The sequence below is a fragment of the Siniperca chuatsi genome, linkage group LG7, assembly GCF_020085105.1.
Source record: "Siniperca chuatsi isolate FFG_IHB_CAS linkage group LG7, ASM2008510v1, whole genome shotgun sequence".
Lineage (NCBI taxonomy): Eukaryota > Metazoa > Chordata > Actinopteri > Centrarchiformes > Sinipercidae > Siniperca > Siniperca chuatsi.
The window spans coordinates 3,733,362-3,753,110 of NC_058048.1; the positions used below are offsets into that span (position 1 = coordinate 3,733,362).

General features: G+C 40.2%; 2 protein-coding genes across 2 annotated transcripts; both read left to right on the top strand.

Moving 5' to 3' along the window:
• Window positions 1–3,367: 3,367 nt before the first annotated feature.
• On the top strand, window positions 3,368–15,451 carry si:ch211-167j9.5 (tyrosine kinase receptor Cad96Ca). Its single transcript, XM_044202510.1, has 12 exons — window positions 3,368–3,547; window positions 4,386–4,540; window positions 4,627–4,720; window positions 8,833–9,037; window positions 9,408–9,546; window positions 10,262–10,360; window positions 10,525–10,685; window positions 10,856–10,993; window positions 12,142–12,253; window positions 12,656–12,755; window positions 14,195–14,294; window positions 15,039–15,451. The coding sequence occupies exons 2-12, from the start codon at window positions 4,489–4,491 to the stop codon at window positions 15,156–15,158; spliced, it is 1,320 nt and encodes a 439-aa protein (XP_044058445.1). The 5' UTR covers window positions 3,368–3,547; window positions 4,386–4,488; the 3' UTR covers window positions 15,159–15,451.
• Window positions 15,452–15,993: 542 nt separating this feature from the next.
• On the top strand, window positions 15,994–18,080 carry tmem97 (transmembrane protein 97). The gene is made up of 3 exons (XM_044202511.1): window positions 15,994–16,552; window positions 16,666–16,810; window positions 17,348–18,080. Exons 1-3 carry the CDS (start codon window positions 16,439–16,441, stop codon window positions 17,620–17,622), a joined length of 534 nt encoding a protein of 177 aa, XP_044058446.1. The 5' UTR covers window positions 15,994–16,438; the 3' UTR covers window positions 17,623–18,080.
• The last annotated feature ends 1,669 nt before the right edge of the window (window positions 18,081–19,749 follow it).

Here is a 19,749-nt window from a genome sequence, read left to right on the forward strand (position 1 = left end):
GGGGAAAAAACCCCTGGCATGCCGTATCCAGGCTTGGCATGCCTCCACACCTGTCACCACAGGCAAGTCCCATGGCCTGCAGGAGATTTACCCTGGTGTAAGGTTGGCGTTCATATACCTTCCACCGCCATGAGGAGAAGAATTCCTCAATGGGGTTTAGGAAAGGGGAGTACGGTGGAAGGCAAAGACTGATAAAACCTTGGTTCATATTGAACCACTCTAACCTGGAGGGCTCTGTGAAAACTCACATTGTCCCAAACAACAACATAGATGGGACGCTCATCCTGCTGCCCTGACAGAGCATCTCGCATGTGATTGAGGAAAATGAGGAGCTGCTGAGTGTTGTAGGGCCCTAGGTTGGCATGATGGTGGGCAACCCCATGATTGCTGATGGCAGCACATAATGTGACATTGCCACCACGCTGCCCAGGAACACCAACAATAGCCCGATGGCCAATCACATTACGGCCTCTCCTTCTCCTTTTGGTGAGATTTAACCCAGCTTCATCCATGTAGATGTATTCATGGGGTCCTTCCATTGCATCCAGCTGAAAGACCCTCTGTAGGAATAGATATAGTTTTGTAAGTGATACGGGAAAAGTGATTTAGGCCACTACAGTAAATCACTACTTAGAGTAATCAACATTGAATGTGTCTGGATATATGCCAACCTGTACATGCTGGAATCTTTGCTCTTTGACTGTCTGAGTTGCGATCAAAGGGCACTCTGTATCGCTGTTTCATGCGCAGTCTGTTGCGCTTGAGGACACGATCAACAGTAGAGAGGCTGACACTGTTGATCCCCTCAAAATTTACATGGTCCTCAATGATCTTCTGCTGAATTTCACTCAGTTTAATGGCATTGTTCTCACGGACCATATCAACAATTAGGGTCTCTTGGTGTGGGGAGAACATACCTGTCCTCCCACCCCCATGTGGCAGTCTTTCAATTCTCCAAAAAGAGAACATGGAGTTACAAAAAATATACATGGAATACTAGGCCTACAAACAGTTAGACCAACCCTCCATTACAATACTACAGTATATTAGTACAGTGATGTACTGAAACATATATTTACTGACAGTATACTGTGGTACAGTATATAGTAGGTCATACAGTAATTGCTGTCAACATTTACATACTGTACTATAATGTCAAAAAAAGGTAATTACCTGTTCTCTTCTCTAAATCTTCGGCTTATGGTGGACACAGTGAATCTACTGATGTTTGGTTGTACCCTTTGTCCAGCCTCCCTCATGCTCACACCATGGACAAGAACGTGGTCAGTCCCAGTCGCTCTGATTTCATCAGATATTACTGGTCCTGGTCTTCGCTGACTACCTCGACCTCCTCTCACGCGAACTCTTCCTCTCAGATTTCTATCCATTGTAGGGCCTCACAAACCAGCGCTCTCTGAACTGGCTTACTTTATATGTTCCCTCACATCATTAGCCACAAGCGGGATCAATTTTGAGTTGTTGTGTTCAAGTGGTGACATCTGTGCTTTAATTGTGTTTGACTTTTGTCACCTGTGCTCACCATCATGCAGCACGGGTGCATCACAATGAAAATGCGTTGGCAAGTTGTGTCTAAACAGGTGAAAAGTGCGTATGGTTTTGCTAAAAGAGTGATTGATTCAATCAGTGGGTTCGGGCAACTGAGCATTTCAGACAATAGGGTTTAGTGTTTTAGCAATTGAGAAAAACTGTATTACTCAGCTGAAATGATCATGTCAACGTTTGCTATCCCTCCACCATCTCAACCTTTTCTTTATGTGCTAAACTTTGTTGATTTAAGATCTAATGTTCATGTATGTGCTTGTTAAAGGGAAATTAGTTCTCTCAGCAGAATCCTTGTTGCTGCTCAAACTGAATAATCATTTGCTAACATGTCTGTCTTGTTTTGCACAATATGTACATGGACTAACTCCAGACAACGATGTGCTATAACTCAAGGTATTTATTTGGCATACTGGCAGAGACATACAGGTTGACTTTCATAGAGGAAGGCGAACTTTACACACAGAACACTGACGTCCATCTGCGTGTAGTGTGGACCAATCACAGTCAAGCACTGTTCAATGAACATTGCTGTTAACAAGTCTTACCATTTCTATGTGAATATTACAATGTCAGCCTGAGCATGTTGCCATACTGACAGCATTGAGCTCAAAGTACTGCTGCACGTTTGCTGAGACGCTTCGTCTCGTTTAAAATAGTTTACTCGTCATCTTCCTTCCTCATTGTAAAGTAACGTGGACTGTTGCTGCAGTAAGTCCGCCTGCAGATGAGTGCAGTAACCACAGAAAGGGGCTCTGCAGAAACTTCCCTGAAGTGAACACTGCTACTGAGACACATTTCTTTCCTACGCACCAAGTGAAGGGGCTTTTCCTCTCCACCTGTTATCTAATCCTATATTAAGCCTTAGAGATTGACTATGGCTGATTCAGTGTTGGTTAGGCACTTTGTACAGTATGTATTGGTGAATTGTCATGATCCTGCAGTAATCTCAGGTTTCAACTCGCCAATCAGCTGCTACGCTAAACTCTAGACTAGCAAATCTATCCAAGTACAGTTACTGAAGTATTGTACTTGACTTGAGTATTTCCATTTTATACCCCTTTATATTTTTAAAACACTGAAAGAACTGTGAACCAGAGGCAAATATTGTGCTTTTTACTCTGTTACATTTATGACAGCCATTACTTTACAGATTAAGATTTTAAAAACCTATACTGAGCATACAAATTTGATGCCTTGTTAAACAGTACATTAAACCCCCCAACAGTATATAAATCTTGACCAGTTAATGCATTGAAGTGCTTCTTACATGTTACAATGCATCAGTAATAATAATCCAGTAGCAAAATATATAAATAAGTACGTTATAGGTGTTAGCTGATAATACTTAACTTTTACTTAATGCAGGACTTTTAGAATTTTTACATTGTTTTACTGCTAGTTTTACTAAAACAAAGGATCTGAATACTTTAACAATAATCCAAAATAATAAATCAAAATGAGGGTTAAAGATGTCTGGAAAACATTAATTTACACTTTTTTTTTTCCTCTTTACAATTCTCATAGAAATTCAAAACATTCAAAAGTACTGTCTTTGGTTGAAATAATTGTTAAACTGACTTTAGGTGGTTCGGATCCAACACCAACACCTAAACTGGGCTTCGTATTTGTGCCTCATTTTGCATATTAGTTTCATCTAAGACCTTCAAATCCCAAATAATCTAATCAGTGATCAGTCATTGCTTTATTTTGTCCCCAGTCACTGCCCGTTTAAGATATGTGTTGATGTCTGGGAAACGTGATATGACTACAGTTTAGTTTTCAGTGTATTGACACTGCTAAACATTAGAGTGTGATACAGAGTGTCATGCAGCTCAAGCCACTGCTGCTACTGCTCATTTCCTCTGCGTATGTTGTGGTTGACACGCAATGAGAGCTCCTGCTGGTGACAATACACACAGAGGTTTACGCATCACAGTCAGTGAAAGATGGACTTTATCAAACTGGTGTTCATCAGAAAACACAGGTAAGGCTGATTTATGTTGTAATAGAGAATTGAATGTGAATCTATGAGCTTTATGAGTCTTCCTGTGTGTTCCTTTTGTTTTGGGCTTCAGGTTTGACAGGATGAAACAGCCGTAGCTCTGTTCTTACACCAAACTTCTAAAACATTAGTATTTTCCCTCCTTGTGTAATTAATAATAATAATAATAATAATTAGTAATTTGTTTGATTGGTGATTAAACGTCCGCCTTCAGCGGAAGACTCATCCCACCAAAAAGCACCACAGAGCGCCACAGGAAGTCATTCCTGCCTGTGGCCATCAAACTCTTTAACTCCTCCCTCTAAGTGTCAGTCTGTGTGACCCTAGATCACTAAACTGGACATTGATCATTACATCTCTGCTATACTTGAATAATTGTGCAATATTCTGTGTATTACTCCCGTGCAATATTTAGTTTTCCTATGTTAGTTTTTCCTATTTATTGATATTGATATTGATATTATATACCTCCATTACTGCTGTGCAATATCTTAATAATCTCAATAAGCTACACTTAACTCGACAGTACTTGCACCACTACTTATTACTTATATTATTACATTGTATTATTATACTGTAGTATCATCATCGGCCGGTAAACCCACTTGGTACTTCACACTTATTTTATCTTATACTTATACCCACCTGGTACTTAATTTATTTTCTGACCTGTTTTTATAGTGTATTGTATTATATTTTTTCCTAGTACTTTCTCCTGTGTGCACTGACGTGAAGGCGAGCTGCTGTAACAAAGAGTTTCCCTTCGGGGATCAATAAAGTATTTCTGATTCTGATTCTGATTAACATTCTTCCTGCACAGCCTTCCTTTGGATCACTGATGTTATTTCAAATGCTACAATATCACCTTCCAGACTGAGGTGATGTTCTTTGACCAGCATCGCCCTTGTTGAGCCGATGACACAATGCCTACTAATTCCACCAGTGGAAATATGTGTTCAGATGCAGGTTTCACAGGTAATATCCATACAGGCAGTTGTGTTCACTGACACATTGTGAGAGCATGTTGGAGCTGACCGTTTTTGTCCTGTTGGCTCTTTCAGGTTGGCCCCTGGACCCACTTACCTACATCCTCATAGGGGCTCTGTCCTTCATCATCCTGGCATTCACACTGCTGGGGGTCTTGTGTCTCAGAAAGTAAGAGAGGATGAAGGAGGATGAGGAGTTAAAGTTGTACTTGGCAAGATTTTTATATAAACTGTATGGTTTATCGGCGAAAACACAAAGTGTAACATCTTCCAAGACTAAATCACCCGGTGCAGTTGTCTTTGAATTCGGGCTGGGTGATGTATCGAATATATACGATATATCTGAATAATAATTAATGCGCGATATAGCAGATGACCATACTGTCATATTCGAGTTTTCAGTGTTTCCGCTGGTCACCGGTGAGGGGCAGTTACTTTACTTTAGTCAGCCATAAAGTGTGTAGATAAGCTCAGACTGCAGTCTAGTAGTTAGTGAAAGGCTGTGTGTTGTGTTTGCTAGCACAGGAAAGACATAAAAGGTCCCTGTTTATGTAACGTTCCTACGGCGTCTTGTACTATTCACAGCAGAGTTGGTCCAGAGCTAACGTTAGCTACTTAGCAGCTAACTTTATGAGTGATCTTTTTCGCTGTGGCGGGAAAAAAATCACAAAAGAAAACGCAGTCAGTCATCTGGTCGCTCTGATTCCTCTGCCTGCGGTAGAGGTTTTAGGCTATTTTAATTGACTTTAGCCTGATTCGAAGCTGCTAAGAAGTTAGCTGTTCACAGTCTGGAGCAGCTCTGCTGTGAAGACATACACAGGGACTTTTTATTTCTTTTCTGTGGCAGCAAAACACAGCACACAGCCGTCCAGCAACCTGAGCTCATCTACACACTCAATGGCTGACTAAAGTAGCGTAAGGGAAAGCTTCCTGATAGGGGGAGACTCGGCCGGGAACACAGGTGCAGTTAGGCTGTGGGTGTGCTAACCACAGGTGGAAGAAGTAGTACTAATACCAACCCCACTGTGAAAATACTCCACTACAAGTAAAAGTTCTTCATGTACTCATTGTGGAGTAAAGTGCTCCCTGTCAGTGTTTTCCTGTTATATCTGATGTTTCTGGATTAATATTCCTGCTGCATTCATGTGGATGTTGCTTTTTACTTCTGCAGATGTTAAAGGTTGAGCTCATTTTAACTACTTTATATACTGTTGGGTAGTTTAATCTACAGCAATGCATCATGGTCTATAAGATCATCATATGTTTGCACTATTTGAGAATTTACGGTATGTTATTTTAGAGAAAAAGTGTATATCAATTTATATCGTTTATCACTGCAAAGCCTAAAAATATCAAGATATCTTTTATAAGCCATATCACCCAGCTCTATGTTTGAATTAGAATTCTAGATATCCTTTTACCTGATTCAAGTCAATAGGAAAGCTGAAGGCTTTGTCATAGCAGTGTAAATAACATCATTAATGATGTCTCCTTTCCATTTTAGTGTCCTAATATGCCATGCCAAGGGCAAATACCTAAAAATGGAATGCAGCCATTATTAATGTATTTAGTTACACATGTGGTTTCCTGTATTTATGCAGAAATTCCACAAGAATACCACAGGCTAACCTAATGCCAGTTATGTTTGGCTTGAGACCAAACTGTACCACACTTGTGATGCAGATCTAAGAAAAGCAAAGTTGTCTTTTTGTCCATCCAACAACAATGAGCATTACAGTGGTGTGCAAAAGTGTTTGCCCCCTTCCTGATTTCTTTTTTTTTTTTTTTTTTTTTGCATGTTTGTCACACTTAATTGTTTCAGATCATCAAACAAATTTAAATATTAGTCAAAGATAACACAAATAAACACAAAACGCAGTTTTTAAGTGAAGGTTGTTATTATTAAGGGAAAACAAAATCTAAACCTACATGGCCCTGTGTGAAAAAGTGATTGCCCCCTAAACCTAATAACTGGTTGGGCCACCCTTAGCAGCAGCAACTGCAATCAAGCGTTTGCGATAACTTGCAATGAGTCTTTTACAGCGCTGTGGAGGAATTTTGGCCCACTCACCTTTGCAGAATTGTTGTAATTCAGCCACATTGGAGGGTTTTCGAGCATGAACTGCCTTTTTAAGGTCATGCCACAGCATCTCAATAGGATTCAGGTCAGGACTTTGACTAGGCCACTCCAAAGTCTTCATTTTGTTCTTCTTCAGCCATTCAGAGGTGGGCTTGCTGGTGTGTTTTGGATCATTGTCCTGCTGCAGAACCCAAGTTCGCTTCAGCTTGAGGTAACGAACAGATGGACATTCTCCTTCAGGAGTTTTTGGTAGACAGCAGAATTCATGGTTCCATTTATCACAGCAAGCCTTCCAGGTCCTGAAGCAGCAAAACAGCCCCAGACCATCACACTACCACCACCATATTTTACTGTTGGTATGATGTTCTTTTTCTGAAATGCGCCAGATGTAATGGGGGACACACCTTCCAAAAAGTTTTGTCTCGTCAGTCCACAGAGTATTTCCCAAAAGTCTTGGGGATTATCAAGGTGTTTTCTGGCAAAAATGAGATGAGCCTTGATGTTCTTTTTGCTCAGCAGTGGTTTTCGTCTTGGAACTCTGCCATGCAGGCCATTTTTACCGAGTCTCTTTCTTGACCTTAACTGAGGCAAGTGAGGCCTGCAGTTCTTTGGATGTTGTTGTGGGGTCTTTTGTGACCTCTTGGATGAGTCGTCGCTGCGCTCTTGGGGTAATTTTGGTCGGCCAGCCACTCCTGGGAAGGTTCACCACTGTTCCATGTTTTCGCCATTTGTGGATAATGGCTCTCACTGTGGTTCGCTGGAGTCCCAAAGCTTTAGAAATGGCTTTATAACATTTTCCAGTCTGATAGATCTCAATTACTTTCTTTCTCATTTGTTCCTGAATTTCTTTGGATCTCGGCATGATGTCTAGCTTTAGAAGATTTTGTGGTCTACTTCACTTTGTCAGGCAGGTCCTATTTAAGTGATTTCTTGATTAAGAACAGGTGTGGCAGTAATCAGGCCTGGGTGTGGCTAGAGAAATTGAACTCAGGTGTGATAAACCACAGTTAAGTTATGTTTTAATAGGAGGGGCAATCACTTTTTCACACAGGGCCATGTAGGTTTGGATTTTGTTTCCCCTTAATAATAACAACATTCATTTAAAAACTGCATTTTGTGTTTACTTGTGTCATCTTTGACTAATATTTAAATTTGTTTGATGATCTGAAACATTTAAGTGTGACAAACATGCAAAAAAACAAGAAATCAGGAAGGGGGCAAACACTTTTGCACACCACTGTATATGTTTTTTCTTCTCAGTGGTTTCTTGTTATCACATTTGTTCTATATTTTACTTGTTTTGTATGTTAAATGCTTTGATTAGCTGCTTGTGGAAAACAAAATCTATTCTATTCTATTTACTTTTAGTCGTTGTCAAATGAAATAATCACTACAAAGTTTAGGTTAAGGTTTTGGTCTGGGTCTCTGACTTTATTGTACAAAATCTCCCAGGTTGAGTCAATTTATTTTCTTTCTTTCTTATTTTCATACTATATTAGTGTGGATTTTCTGCAAGATCAGGCTCAAGCACTCACATTGGCCTAGCAACGTGGGTCAACATTTTTAAGCCACACTAGCAGTGATGGACGGTCCATCACTTTGGTCCAGACTGAAATATTTGAATTCTTCAGGATGAATTTGCAGGATTTTCACTTTGGTGATCCTCTGAATTTTCATCTTGTGCCATCAAGTCAAAATTTTAATTTGTCCAGTACTTTGGTTTGCCAAATACCTGCACAAAAATGATAGCACAACATTCCCACCTGCCTCAGCTGTACTATGAGTTTAGTGGTAATTACCATATGTTAGCATGCTAACACACAAAATGATGGTAAAGATATTATGACCTGCTAAACATCAGCATATTATCTTGCTAACGATAACATTTAGCTCAAAGTACAACTGTGCTAGAAGTACAGCCTCACAGAACTGCTGCTGTGGCTGTAGGCTTAGTCTCGTTTTATTTTCATTCAGTATGATTCCTGAATTTCTTGTGAAATCAGTTCTTTAGCCTTTATGCCCACAGAAATATTATCTACTCCAACTTTTGTTTTTCATATATATATATTTTTTCTGTATCTTCTTTCCAGCAAACAACAACCCCCTTGCACAGCTGCCTTGAGCTTTTGCTGGAATCTTTCTCCCCCAAACATTGTACAGTGTTATGTATTTTACAGTGTTCTTCAATCTTTTTCTCGCAGGTATCGTTCTTTGGTCCAGACCATTCGAGGGCTGCAGAGGAGCAAGTTGTTGCTGTATGCTGTTCCTCGGCTGGAAGCTCCCATCATGCCTGTGAGGCCGGTCCCAGCAGTGGGGGAGGAGGAGGAGGAGCCTCCTCCCCAAACTCCCCTTCAGCAGAGGAGCACAGTCAGGTCCTCCAAGAGGCTGTGGAAAGGCCTGCAGCAGGTTCCAGTGTCTTCATGTCATCACATGATGCAGATAGAAATATTTCATGCTGTCAGATATTTGACCTATTTTAGGGGTGCTAAAGACACAGCAGAGGAAATCTCATATGCAAGATAGGCTAAACTGAATGCTAACTGTACATGTGACATGTGCTCTATCTGTGTCATCTCAGTGTGGATTTACAGGGTTAGTCCTGATCATGTTTCTTTTGTGCTAAAGATATTTTCACTGCAGCTCAAGACAAAATTAGACTGTTCTCTTGCAATGTGGACAAAATGAGTTTGTGACTTTGACCTGGATGGTGTTGAACACATTGCTGTTCTGCTCTACTTTGATGCTGAAAAGTCACCTATTATGACATTTGTTCAAGGGTCCTCGTTTTACCAAGTCAGACCTGAACCTGCTGCAACTGATCAAAGCAGGGAAGGAGGCCGTCTTCTACCAGGCCAGGATGACCAGAGGGACATGTAAAGGCCACAACACGTTCACCTGCAAGATCAGCAAGGAAGGTATATACTTCTCTAGAGGGTTAGACCTACAAGTGTGTCTTTGAGGCAGAGCTGCCCTGGAGGCAGAAATAATAAATCCATTGCTGAGGTAAAAGTCAAGTTGCAGAGGTGTTACAAAGTGCCCCTGTTACGCTAATCACACTGTAAACAGTTCCTCAGTAGAAAGTGGTTCCAATATCTAAGATATCCATCTCTGAAGCAGGAATCTCAGAGACAGATATCTCAAAACTTGGGCACATAAAACCAAAACTAGCCATGTAGTTGGCATGGCTAGATTCCACTAGAGAGCAAACTATGCCATGTGAACAGACACATTAATCAGGTTACAGACACTTTAGATTATTTATTTATATTATTTATTTTTGACAGCGTGATGACAGTGTTGGAACAGCTACATGTGACTACTACTACAACCTACAATTCACACAAAACTATTGGGGTAATTCAAACTAAATTTGGACATCATTTTAATAGCTTGTTTCAGTTTGTTGTTTTGGTCATTTTCAGTTTATATTGTTACCAACTATTACTCACACACACACACACACAATACTTGGCATACATGATCAAAATGTCAAGCTGAAAGAACCATCACATTTCAGATTTCAGTGGAGGTGAATTGGAGTTGTTTAACTTTTGAGTCTCCCTCGATTCAGATGTTTTTTAGTTCAGTTACAGAGCTACGGTTTCCTTTTTCTCTCATTGTTTTCTTGAGGTGTCCGTCCCAAGCATGTGGACTCGGAGGTTTCCATCATGAGGAAACTGGTGCACCACAAGAACATCCTCCAGTTACTGGACTGGAACACCACTGAGGGTGAGAGACATTTATACAGACTGCAAGAATGAAACTGTCTTGAAACCACTGTCCTGTTAAACAGCGCTTCTGGCTGAAAGATAATAGATGGAGGTAGATGAAACCTTGGATATGTTCCTCCCTGTAAGTCCCCCATCCTCTCTCTATTATTTTGATTTGCGCAGAGCCTTACATTCTGATCATGGAGTATGTGAGCTATGGCACTTTAAGGGCCTTCCTGCAGACCAACAGAGTCCACCTGAGTGCAGACCCTGAGCTGCAGAGCCTCCTCACCATCGCCTCCTACCACATTGCTCTGGCCATGCAGCACCTGCGCTCCAAAATGGTAACAACATAACAGGCTGTTATGAAATACTCAGTTGCAGGTTGATGAATAATGATGTAATATGTTACTATTTATCTGCACTGACCGAACACGTATCCATTAAGAATTCACACACACACACACACACACACAACGCATGCTAAGCAGTGTCGGTGTGGACTTCCCTGCAGATTGTGCACTGTGACTTGGCTCTGAGGAACGTCATGGTCAATAAGTTTCCCTGGGAGGTGAAGGTGGCGGAGTTCGGCCTGGCCCGAGACTTAACGCGCATGACGAGCCGTCGCAGCAGCCGTTGGAGAAACCCACGGGTAAGAGTATCAACATGCGCGCGCACACACACACACACACACACACAGAGTAAATTCTTCTGTTGTACAGGTGTTGATATTGTTGGGATTTCAGTTTTCCTACATGTTGTTAAGTTCAAGTTGTCATGTCCTACAATCCTAATAACTAAGCATGATACCATCAGAACATTTGACTTTAACAGCTTGTCCAATTTGTAACTTGAGTTTTCATATATTTAAATGTGCTGCTGTATATGTAACATAGGTCATCACCCTTTTATTTAGAAATATTAGTATGCGCTGAAACTGACATGGCTGTCATTTTCTGACAGCCATTAAACAGCAAACAAATCTGCTGACCTAGTTTACGGCACATTCAACACAAGTGGCACATGCTGCATTGTTTTAGCAAAAAATGCACAAATGTTCACAAACAGGATCTTGTGCCACAAACCTTATGAGACTTTTGGACACATTTTGTATCATTTTGGACACATCTTGTGCCATTACCATATGAACTTGTAACACATGCGTAGCATTTAGTATAAATGTGAGTAAACTTGTGACACTTGTGACAAGTGTTTTCTATCAAGTGCCCCTGCCATGAAATTTGCCATTTGGCTGCAAGTCCACATGCAGCTAATTGAAAAAGTCTTTAACTAGCATAACACACACCTTTCCCCTCTGACCACACTATCTCAATTTTACCTTTGTGAACCTGCTTTGAAACCATATTAACTGTTACCAAGGCTGTTATGAGCTCTTCTGCTACTATATTATTATCAGTATATTGAAATAGTATATTATATCTATATTCTGTATTTGTGTGTGTGTGTGCGTTGAGTGGGATTTAGCAACATCCTCTGCAACAGGAAACAACAGTTTCAGAGAGATGTGGCCTTGGTTTAGAGAAAGACCAGCAGTAACGGTGTCGTTGACGTGACACAGAGGTTACTCATAATTTCCACCATGAAGTCATTAGTTAACTAAAATTAGACTGATATATTACACTTATCAAGTAGACTGTATACTGAGGTCTAAAATTGTTTTAAAATATCATCTTTATTTCTGTTGGTCTGTGGTGTGAGTTTCAGTTTAAAGAGCTCACTTTTCACAGGTCACATTTCTGAGTGTAAAATCACATTTGCCATTGTCTGTAACGTGCACAGCAGCGTGTTCCGCTGCGCTGGTACCCACCCGAGTACTTCAAAAACAACTATTACAGCTTCAAGGGAGACGTGTGGGCGTTTGGCATCGTGCTGTGGGAGATGCAGACATTTGGTAAGTTAGTGTTTCAGGTAAAAACAGATATATGTGGCACAAAATTATTAAATGTATGAGGTTTGACGAAAATACAAGGCCTGTGTTAGTTGTAAATAAACCCGTCCTTTATTTCAAGGCAGTATTGCATTCCATACCAGCCTAAGACAAAGTCATTAGTCCGGGGGAAATGAGAAACTGGTCAAATTAAATAATACCGAATATTGGTCTATTTATGAAAGTGATATATGTGATCCTGATGATGGCCGCAGTATGGTGATGACATATATGGATCATAACATACCATAGTGCATTTTAAGACATCAGTAACTGAAGACATTGAGTAGAAAAACACAACTTGTTTGATCGATGCAAAATGTCAGGTAGGTTTGTTTTACTTGGGAATATATCGCACATTTTCAGGTACACTGCCATACCCAAACCTGGAGACATCAGAGGCGGTGGTGTACCACATCTGTATTGGTCATAAGAACACAAACCCTGAAGGCTGCAGACCAGAGATGTAAGTGAAAACTGACAATTACACAAAACTCTCATTTTCTTTCAAAAAGCTACATATGATGAGCAGTTTTTGGCAGCTATTGTGTAGTTTATATACACCAAAAGCATTATTTGCAAATGTATAAATATTAAATTGTTTAATTGATTGGATTTTTGAGCACCATATTTTTATTCAGCATTGTAATGTGATCCTTTACATGACTGAGAACTGAAAACATGGTGTAACATAAAATGTTGTATTTCTTGAAGGAAATGCGTGTGAGTGCTGGGCAGCTGAAGATTAAGGCATAAGGATAACTAAACGCTGTACATTTTCTTGGGGATTTGAATTGACAATATTTAATCAACGAAGCGCATGCTGCACCACAGAAGCTAATATCTGACACAGAGATGCATGTCTGTAGGGCTGCAACAAATGATTACTTTCATTGTTGATTCATCTGCTGATTATATTCTCAATTAACAATTTGTGTACAATGTACAAAATGTTAAATATTTTTGAAAAATTGCCCATCACAGTTTCTCAGAGCCCAAGATGACGTCTTCAAATTGATTTTTTTTTTCTGACCCACAGTCCAAAACCCTAAGGTATTCAGTTTACAAATCAGAGAAAGAGACACTGATTACATTGGAAGAGCTGGAACTAGTGAATGCTTGGCATTTTTGCTTGAAAAATGACTACAATGATTAATCAGCTATCAAAATATGCAGATACCTTTTAGTCGATCGTCTCAGCTGTATATGTCTGTAAAACAACATAAAAAACATAATTAATAACAGGTATAAAGAGTGATTCTCATATGAGCAACCTGTACACATGTTTAAATTTGGTAAGATACAAAGTTGAATACAACATGGATGGGTGGAAAGGGCTGAATGCTCAGATCGCACGGTGAATGGGAGAGGGAAAAGCCAAACGCCACACACCTGTGTGAGCTGGATAGTCTCGTAAAAGCAGGGAGTCGTGTCCAATCAACCACCTAAAATAATCAGAGCGGTGTTGCCAGGAGCATCTGTATCAACCACGAGTAAAGCCGTCCTAAGCGGGGATCGGACCCAAAGACTGGTGCTGGATCATGCACTCAGCACTGTTTCCCACCGTCTTTTATTTTTGCAGGGTGGAAACACCTTTGGTACCATGAAGTGACAGTAAAAGTCAATATTAAGGTCTGAAGTAATGATATGCAGCTCATGAAATAAAATGTCTTTGCTGCTTTTTTCTGTAGATATAGTCTGGGAGAAACCTCTGTGATATCAGAGGAAGATCTGATGACTGGTCAGTTTTAGATTTCGACTAAGTCAATACTGACCCAAACTATCAGTCTAAATCTGGTATCTGATTCTGAATAAGTTTTGACCCCAGCTGTATTATAACATTTTTAGTATTAAGTATGATAGTTGGTTCCCAGTAGTTCATAACATGATGTCTGAACCCCACAGACTTCATATCATGCAAGACTGTTGGCTGGAGCCGTACACTCTGAGACCCTCATTCACAGACATTATCCGCATGCTGGAGAACATCATTGAAAACGATGCGGTAAGGAACACCATCTTTTAAATGGTTTACATGATTAATTATTCATCTTTTAAAGGTTATGCCATTGATTCTTCATCGTTTCTATACTTTCCTTTATAATTTGTAAATATTAACAAAACAATCATCATGTGACCTTAATGGTGCCAAAAATAGTCTCAGCCTTATGGATCTTAAATTAGGCTGCAGGATTAAAGTCATATGATTTTAATCTAGCATGTAAAGCCATGTGACTTTACATTCTTGATTCAAGTCATATTATGTAACACACCATATTTTCAGAGATGCCAGGAAAGAATTATTCTGCAGTTTTAGAGCAATTTCCTAGAAGGTAAACCCTGAGTTCATTATGTTTAAACTACGTCTCTTCATCTTAAACCCTCACTGCTGTGATGTTTCTACTGAGCTGACTTGTCAATCAAACAGTGTGAACGAAGTTTGAGCTTCTGTAGGCGGGACACTTTCCTTTGTATGCTCATTGTTTGGCTATTAAAATGTAACTACAACAACTGAATGTCAGACACATCACATCCTGTGTCTGGATGGATTTTCGCAAGGAAAGACCCACTGGACAACAAGCGTTTGGAACAGAACATGTCAATCTTTTTTATGAACTGCTTATATGTTACATCACAGTTTTGTTACTGGAGTTGGACAAACAGTAGATTGTAGTGTTTTTTCTAATGAAAATGTCCTTGTGGTTATATATATACGCTTTTTTTGTCCCCCCTTTTTTTTTTTTTGCAGGATTATGTGGATGTTGAGAGTCCGCAGCTTTTGGTGAAAGATGAGCCTGAATATCATGAAGCTAAATCTACGAGTCCACGAGCAGCCAGCGTCGCCTTGGAAGATAATAATCCCATCTAAATAAATTTAGTAAGGCATCAGATTAAGCAGTTTTCTGAACAGTTGTGTGTATTTAAAACAATATAGCAACTGTAAGATGATCACACATAAACAACCCAACAGAGAGCAAAAATAAATACAACTGGAAAGTAGTGTGATGTCACATGGATGGTAAAAAGGACGTAATTATATGTCCTTGTTTGGCACTGTAAAAAATGAGTCATGTTCTATGTTTCTACTTTAACTTTGGTTTTCTTTATTGTTTATCCATCCTGTTTTTGATAACTCAATTAAAACATACATTTTATATGTGATGTGCATTATATGCTTTTTCAGACTGCTGTAGAACAGCACAAAAGCTCTATACATGTTTACTTTCTAAAATACATTTCTTGTGTTTTCTTATTACTTATTAATCATTATTTCTATTACTTATAATTTTATTTTTAAATTTTATGTTTTTGTTTTATTATTGATTTTCATTCATTTTTCATTATTTATTATTTTTCCTTAAAACTTTGATAAACCAAGAACATATAGAACATATTGGCAGCACATTATAGACGTTATTTTAGCGATGTATCATCAGCAGAACAGAAATTACAGTTCAAGATTATATAAACATGTATGAGACGGTGTAGTCCCTCATTCGTCCGGGAGTGTTCCATCGTAGAAAAGGTTTCAGTCGTAGTCTGACCTTCTTTTCCATCATGGAAACAAAAGAAGGTCAGTTTCAAACAAAAGAAGGTCAGTTTCAGGTGAAACTAGGCAGGGTAAACAGCAGACACTCAGGAAGACTCCTCCCTGAGGGCGGGGCCTAAGCAACACAGAGTAGTTTAAATTTCTGAGTTCTCAGATCATTTTCACAATTGAGAAGGACTTCCGGATGGGAGCCGAAACGTCTTGATTCTGAAAACAGTGTCCAGATGAATACGACTGAAACCTTTTCTACGACATAAACATGTATGCATACCAACAAGATACCAACAGATAATACTAAGAAGAGAAAATAATAACTAACTAACTAAATATCACAAAAACGATTACATTGGAGTTTCCATCGCATAATATTTATGTGAAAAATTATTTGTATGAGCAATTCCGACACTTTCGAGGAGCACCTAAAGCAGCACGTCCAATACCTTCTCCTGTGTGGGATGAATGGTGCGTTCAGGTACGCCCCTATCTCCCTCTGAGCCAATGGGATCCTTCCTGGGAACACGCGTTTCTACGACACGCTACTGCTGCGAACTTAGTCCCAGTTTCTTATCTGTCATTTGCACTGAATAAAGTGAGAGGGAATGGCTATCCGTGTATTAGAAATAATATTTTTCTTATATTTTGCTTCTCACATTCCTATCACATTATTTATTGACTTACAAGCTCTGCTACCTGGACGTGTGTATCCTCAGCCGGTAAGTGGCCGTACCACGAGACCACAGAAACAGCTACTACTAAGTTGCAAAGTTACGACCAACTGTTTCGGGTTTATACGACAGCTCATACCCTGACTCTTTCTTTCCACCAGCTGAAAGACCTTCTGAAGTGGTATGCAGAGGAGTTCAAAGACCCGCTGGTGCTGGATCCTCCAGAGTGGTTCAAGGCTTTTATTTTCTGCGAGGCTTTGTTCCAAACGCCTTTCTTCCCCGTTGCAGCGTATGCTTTCCTAAAAGGTCAGCTCACACAACATGTGCTTGTGTAAAGTCTAAACATGAGTGAATGGCTTTTAGAACATTTCTGCGACCCACTGTTGAATTCGGCATACATTACTCAAACTAATGGAACTGCGTATCCACATGAAGCCGCCTGTTGGTTCACAGCGTCTTTCTGAGCCACAGTTTGTAGCTCGTCAAGTGTCGTGTGTGTGTGACGTACTTTCACCGTTAAACTGCCACTTTTACTAATAGAGTTCGGAGTGCCAGTTCAGTTGTGGGTGGGCCTAAATATAATTAAATGTATAATTGTATTATATTTTCTCACGTCGTTATGCAGATCGTTTTGGTTGTATTGGTTGAGATTTCTGCCGCCACCCCAAATAAATGGAGGTGAATGGAATTTTGCCCACAACATTGAAAAATGACATAAAAAAAAGCAGCAGAAATCCATCTTATTGTGGATAATACAAAGACTTAACCCTCAGGAGCTGTTAGTGGAACTAGGTTCTGCACCCTGGAGCATCTTTTGATCATGGTGTGGTTCTTGTCTTTCAGGTGGCTGCAAGTGGATCAGGACTCCTGCCATCATCTATTCCACACATGTGGCCACCACGCTGGTCCCGATCCTGGCTCACATCCTCTTCTATCAGTTCCCTGTGAAACCCCACCCTGGTCCGCAGACCCTGCAGGGGCGCTGGCTGCTGGTCTCCATATATGCCCCATACCTGCTGGTGCCTGTGCTGCTGCTCCTCACCATGCTGCTGTCCTCCACATACAACTCCACCTCCAAGTCTGGACACATGTCAGCCAAAGCCAAGAAGAAGAAGTGACTCACTACCAGGCTCCAGCTGTCTAACTGACTCTGATTTCAGGAGATATTTATCTACATTTCTGAATGTAGCATTTGTATGTGATACTGTACACATATCTGAGAGGCTGTGTGGGTCACACTGCATAACACTATTAGAAGGACATTGCCATTGCTGAACCGGAATGAGCACTTTTAATGTTACTCTTTAAAAGTAAACACTTGTTTGTTGAACATGTTTTGTGCTTTTATCAGTACCGCAGTGACAGCAGGAGCAGGAGATGAGGAGAGAGACGGGGTAATGACATGCTTTCCCCGATGGACTCGAACCAGGGCTAGAATGGTTTACATTTGTCTGTATAGCTTAACTACATAAAAACTTGCTCTACAGTAGGCTGAGTGCTGTTTTGTGACCGTTTAAAAAAAAAAAGTTAAATAAAACAAATAGAGAAATACAGAAATGCATATTGCATCACTGCATGAGGAGGCTACGAGTGCTAATATTTTTTTCTGTGTTTAGTGATGCTTGTGTTATTGTTTGATTGCTGGGCAACGTACTGTAGGCCTACCAGTCTCTGAAGGGAGATGTATGCGGGACTGAACAGTACACTGTGCAACAGGATGCTGTACTCCCCCAGTCAGGAGCTCAGGGTGCTCGCTTCACAGTCCAACGCCACTTGAATGGAGCTCAGCGCTGTCCTGTGCTCTCTGTTCAGCCATGACTATATACTGTAGCTAAGCACAGCACCAACACCGTTATAAAGCCTGCTGATGGTGGCAGTGCGACTGACCTCTGACAGAGAGGGGGGAGGGGGCAACTTGTGGCTTGATGTTCTGACATCAACCTGTTCCTGAATGTCAACAAAACAAAATAACTTAGCGTTGGCTTCAGAAAACAACACACGCCCCGTGAATATTAGCGGGGCAGCTGTTGAAAGAGTCACCGGCTTCAAGTTCCTGAACACACACACATTAGTGAGGACCTGAAACGGTCTATTAACACATCCATTAGCACATCCTTAGTAAAGAAGTCACAGCAGAGTCTACACTTTCTAAGAAGTTTGCTATAGGTTAAGCTGTCTCCAGCGGGTTTCCCAAACTTCTCCAGATGAAATGTCGGAGGTGTCCACACAGACTACATAACAGTGTGGTACAGTGTAGAAAGTGCGCTGCATTGGAAAGCATTACAGTGCAGAAATAAAGATGTACTCCAGCATTTACTGTTCCAGCGTCAAAAAGTTGAGGGACTTTTCAAAAAAAAGAAATCATCAAAATCAAAGCAGCAGAGGCTGAGACACCCTGACTTTCTGTCCCTAATATGGGTCCAGCTCCAAGAACACTGGATCCTGCATTTCCCATAATGCAACTCAATAGCTTTGTGAATTAGACCCTCCCTGCCTGGGAAACATCAATGTCTTTCCATGTCCCATTATTACTGCATTTAACACTGTTGTCTGTTTTCTGTATACAGTGCAACACACTGAGGTACCAGTTACTGGTAAACCTGTACAATCAATCAATCAAACTTTATTTCTATAGCACCTTCCAACAACCGAAGCTGAACCAAAGTGCTGTACAACATTAAAAACAAGATAAAAAATAATAATGATAATAACAAATAATAATAAAAGTACAAATAGGTCAGCAGAGCACATTACAACATTAAGATATAATCTAATACAATCCAATACAACAGTTGTACAAAAAATTCACTAAGACCAAACCTAACATATGCTACATCTCAGTAAAAGTTTAACTGCCCCAGTTCACCAGTTCCTCTAGTCTCTCGCTCTCATCCATAGACTAATATTTTGTCTCCACATGCGCTCACAAAATAATCAAACTCCAATATCAATTTTTCAAAGCTGAGACATAGCGTGGCGTAAGTCCACTGCATAGACTGTTGTTATAAACAATTACAAAAACACTGGCGTATGAGAGGAGGTAATACAAATAATAACATTAAAAAAAAATGCAAATTAATAAAACAAGTACAAAAGAGCCAGCTTGTAAACAGGACTTCTAGACTCAAATCAGTAAACCTGATCTCCTCTGTCGGGTCATCCCAGAGTCTCTGGGTCCTGTTGGCAAAGCCTCGTTCACCTTTGTTCCTCAGACTTTGGAACAAGAGGACAGCAGTAGGTGGAGA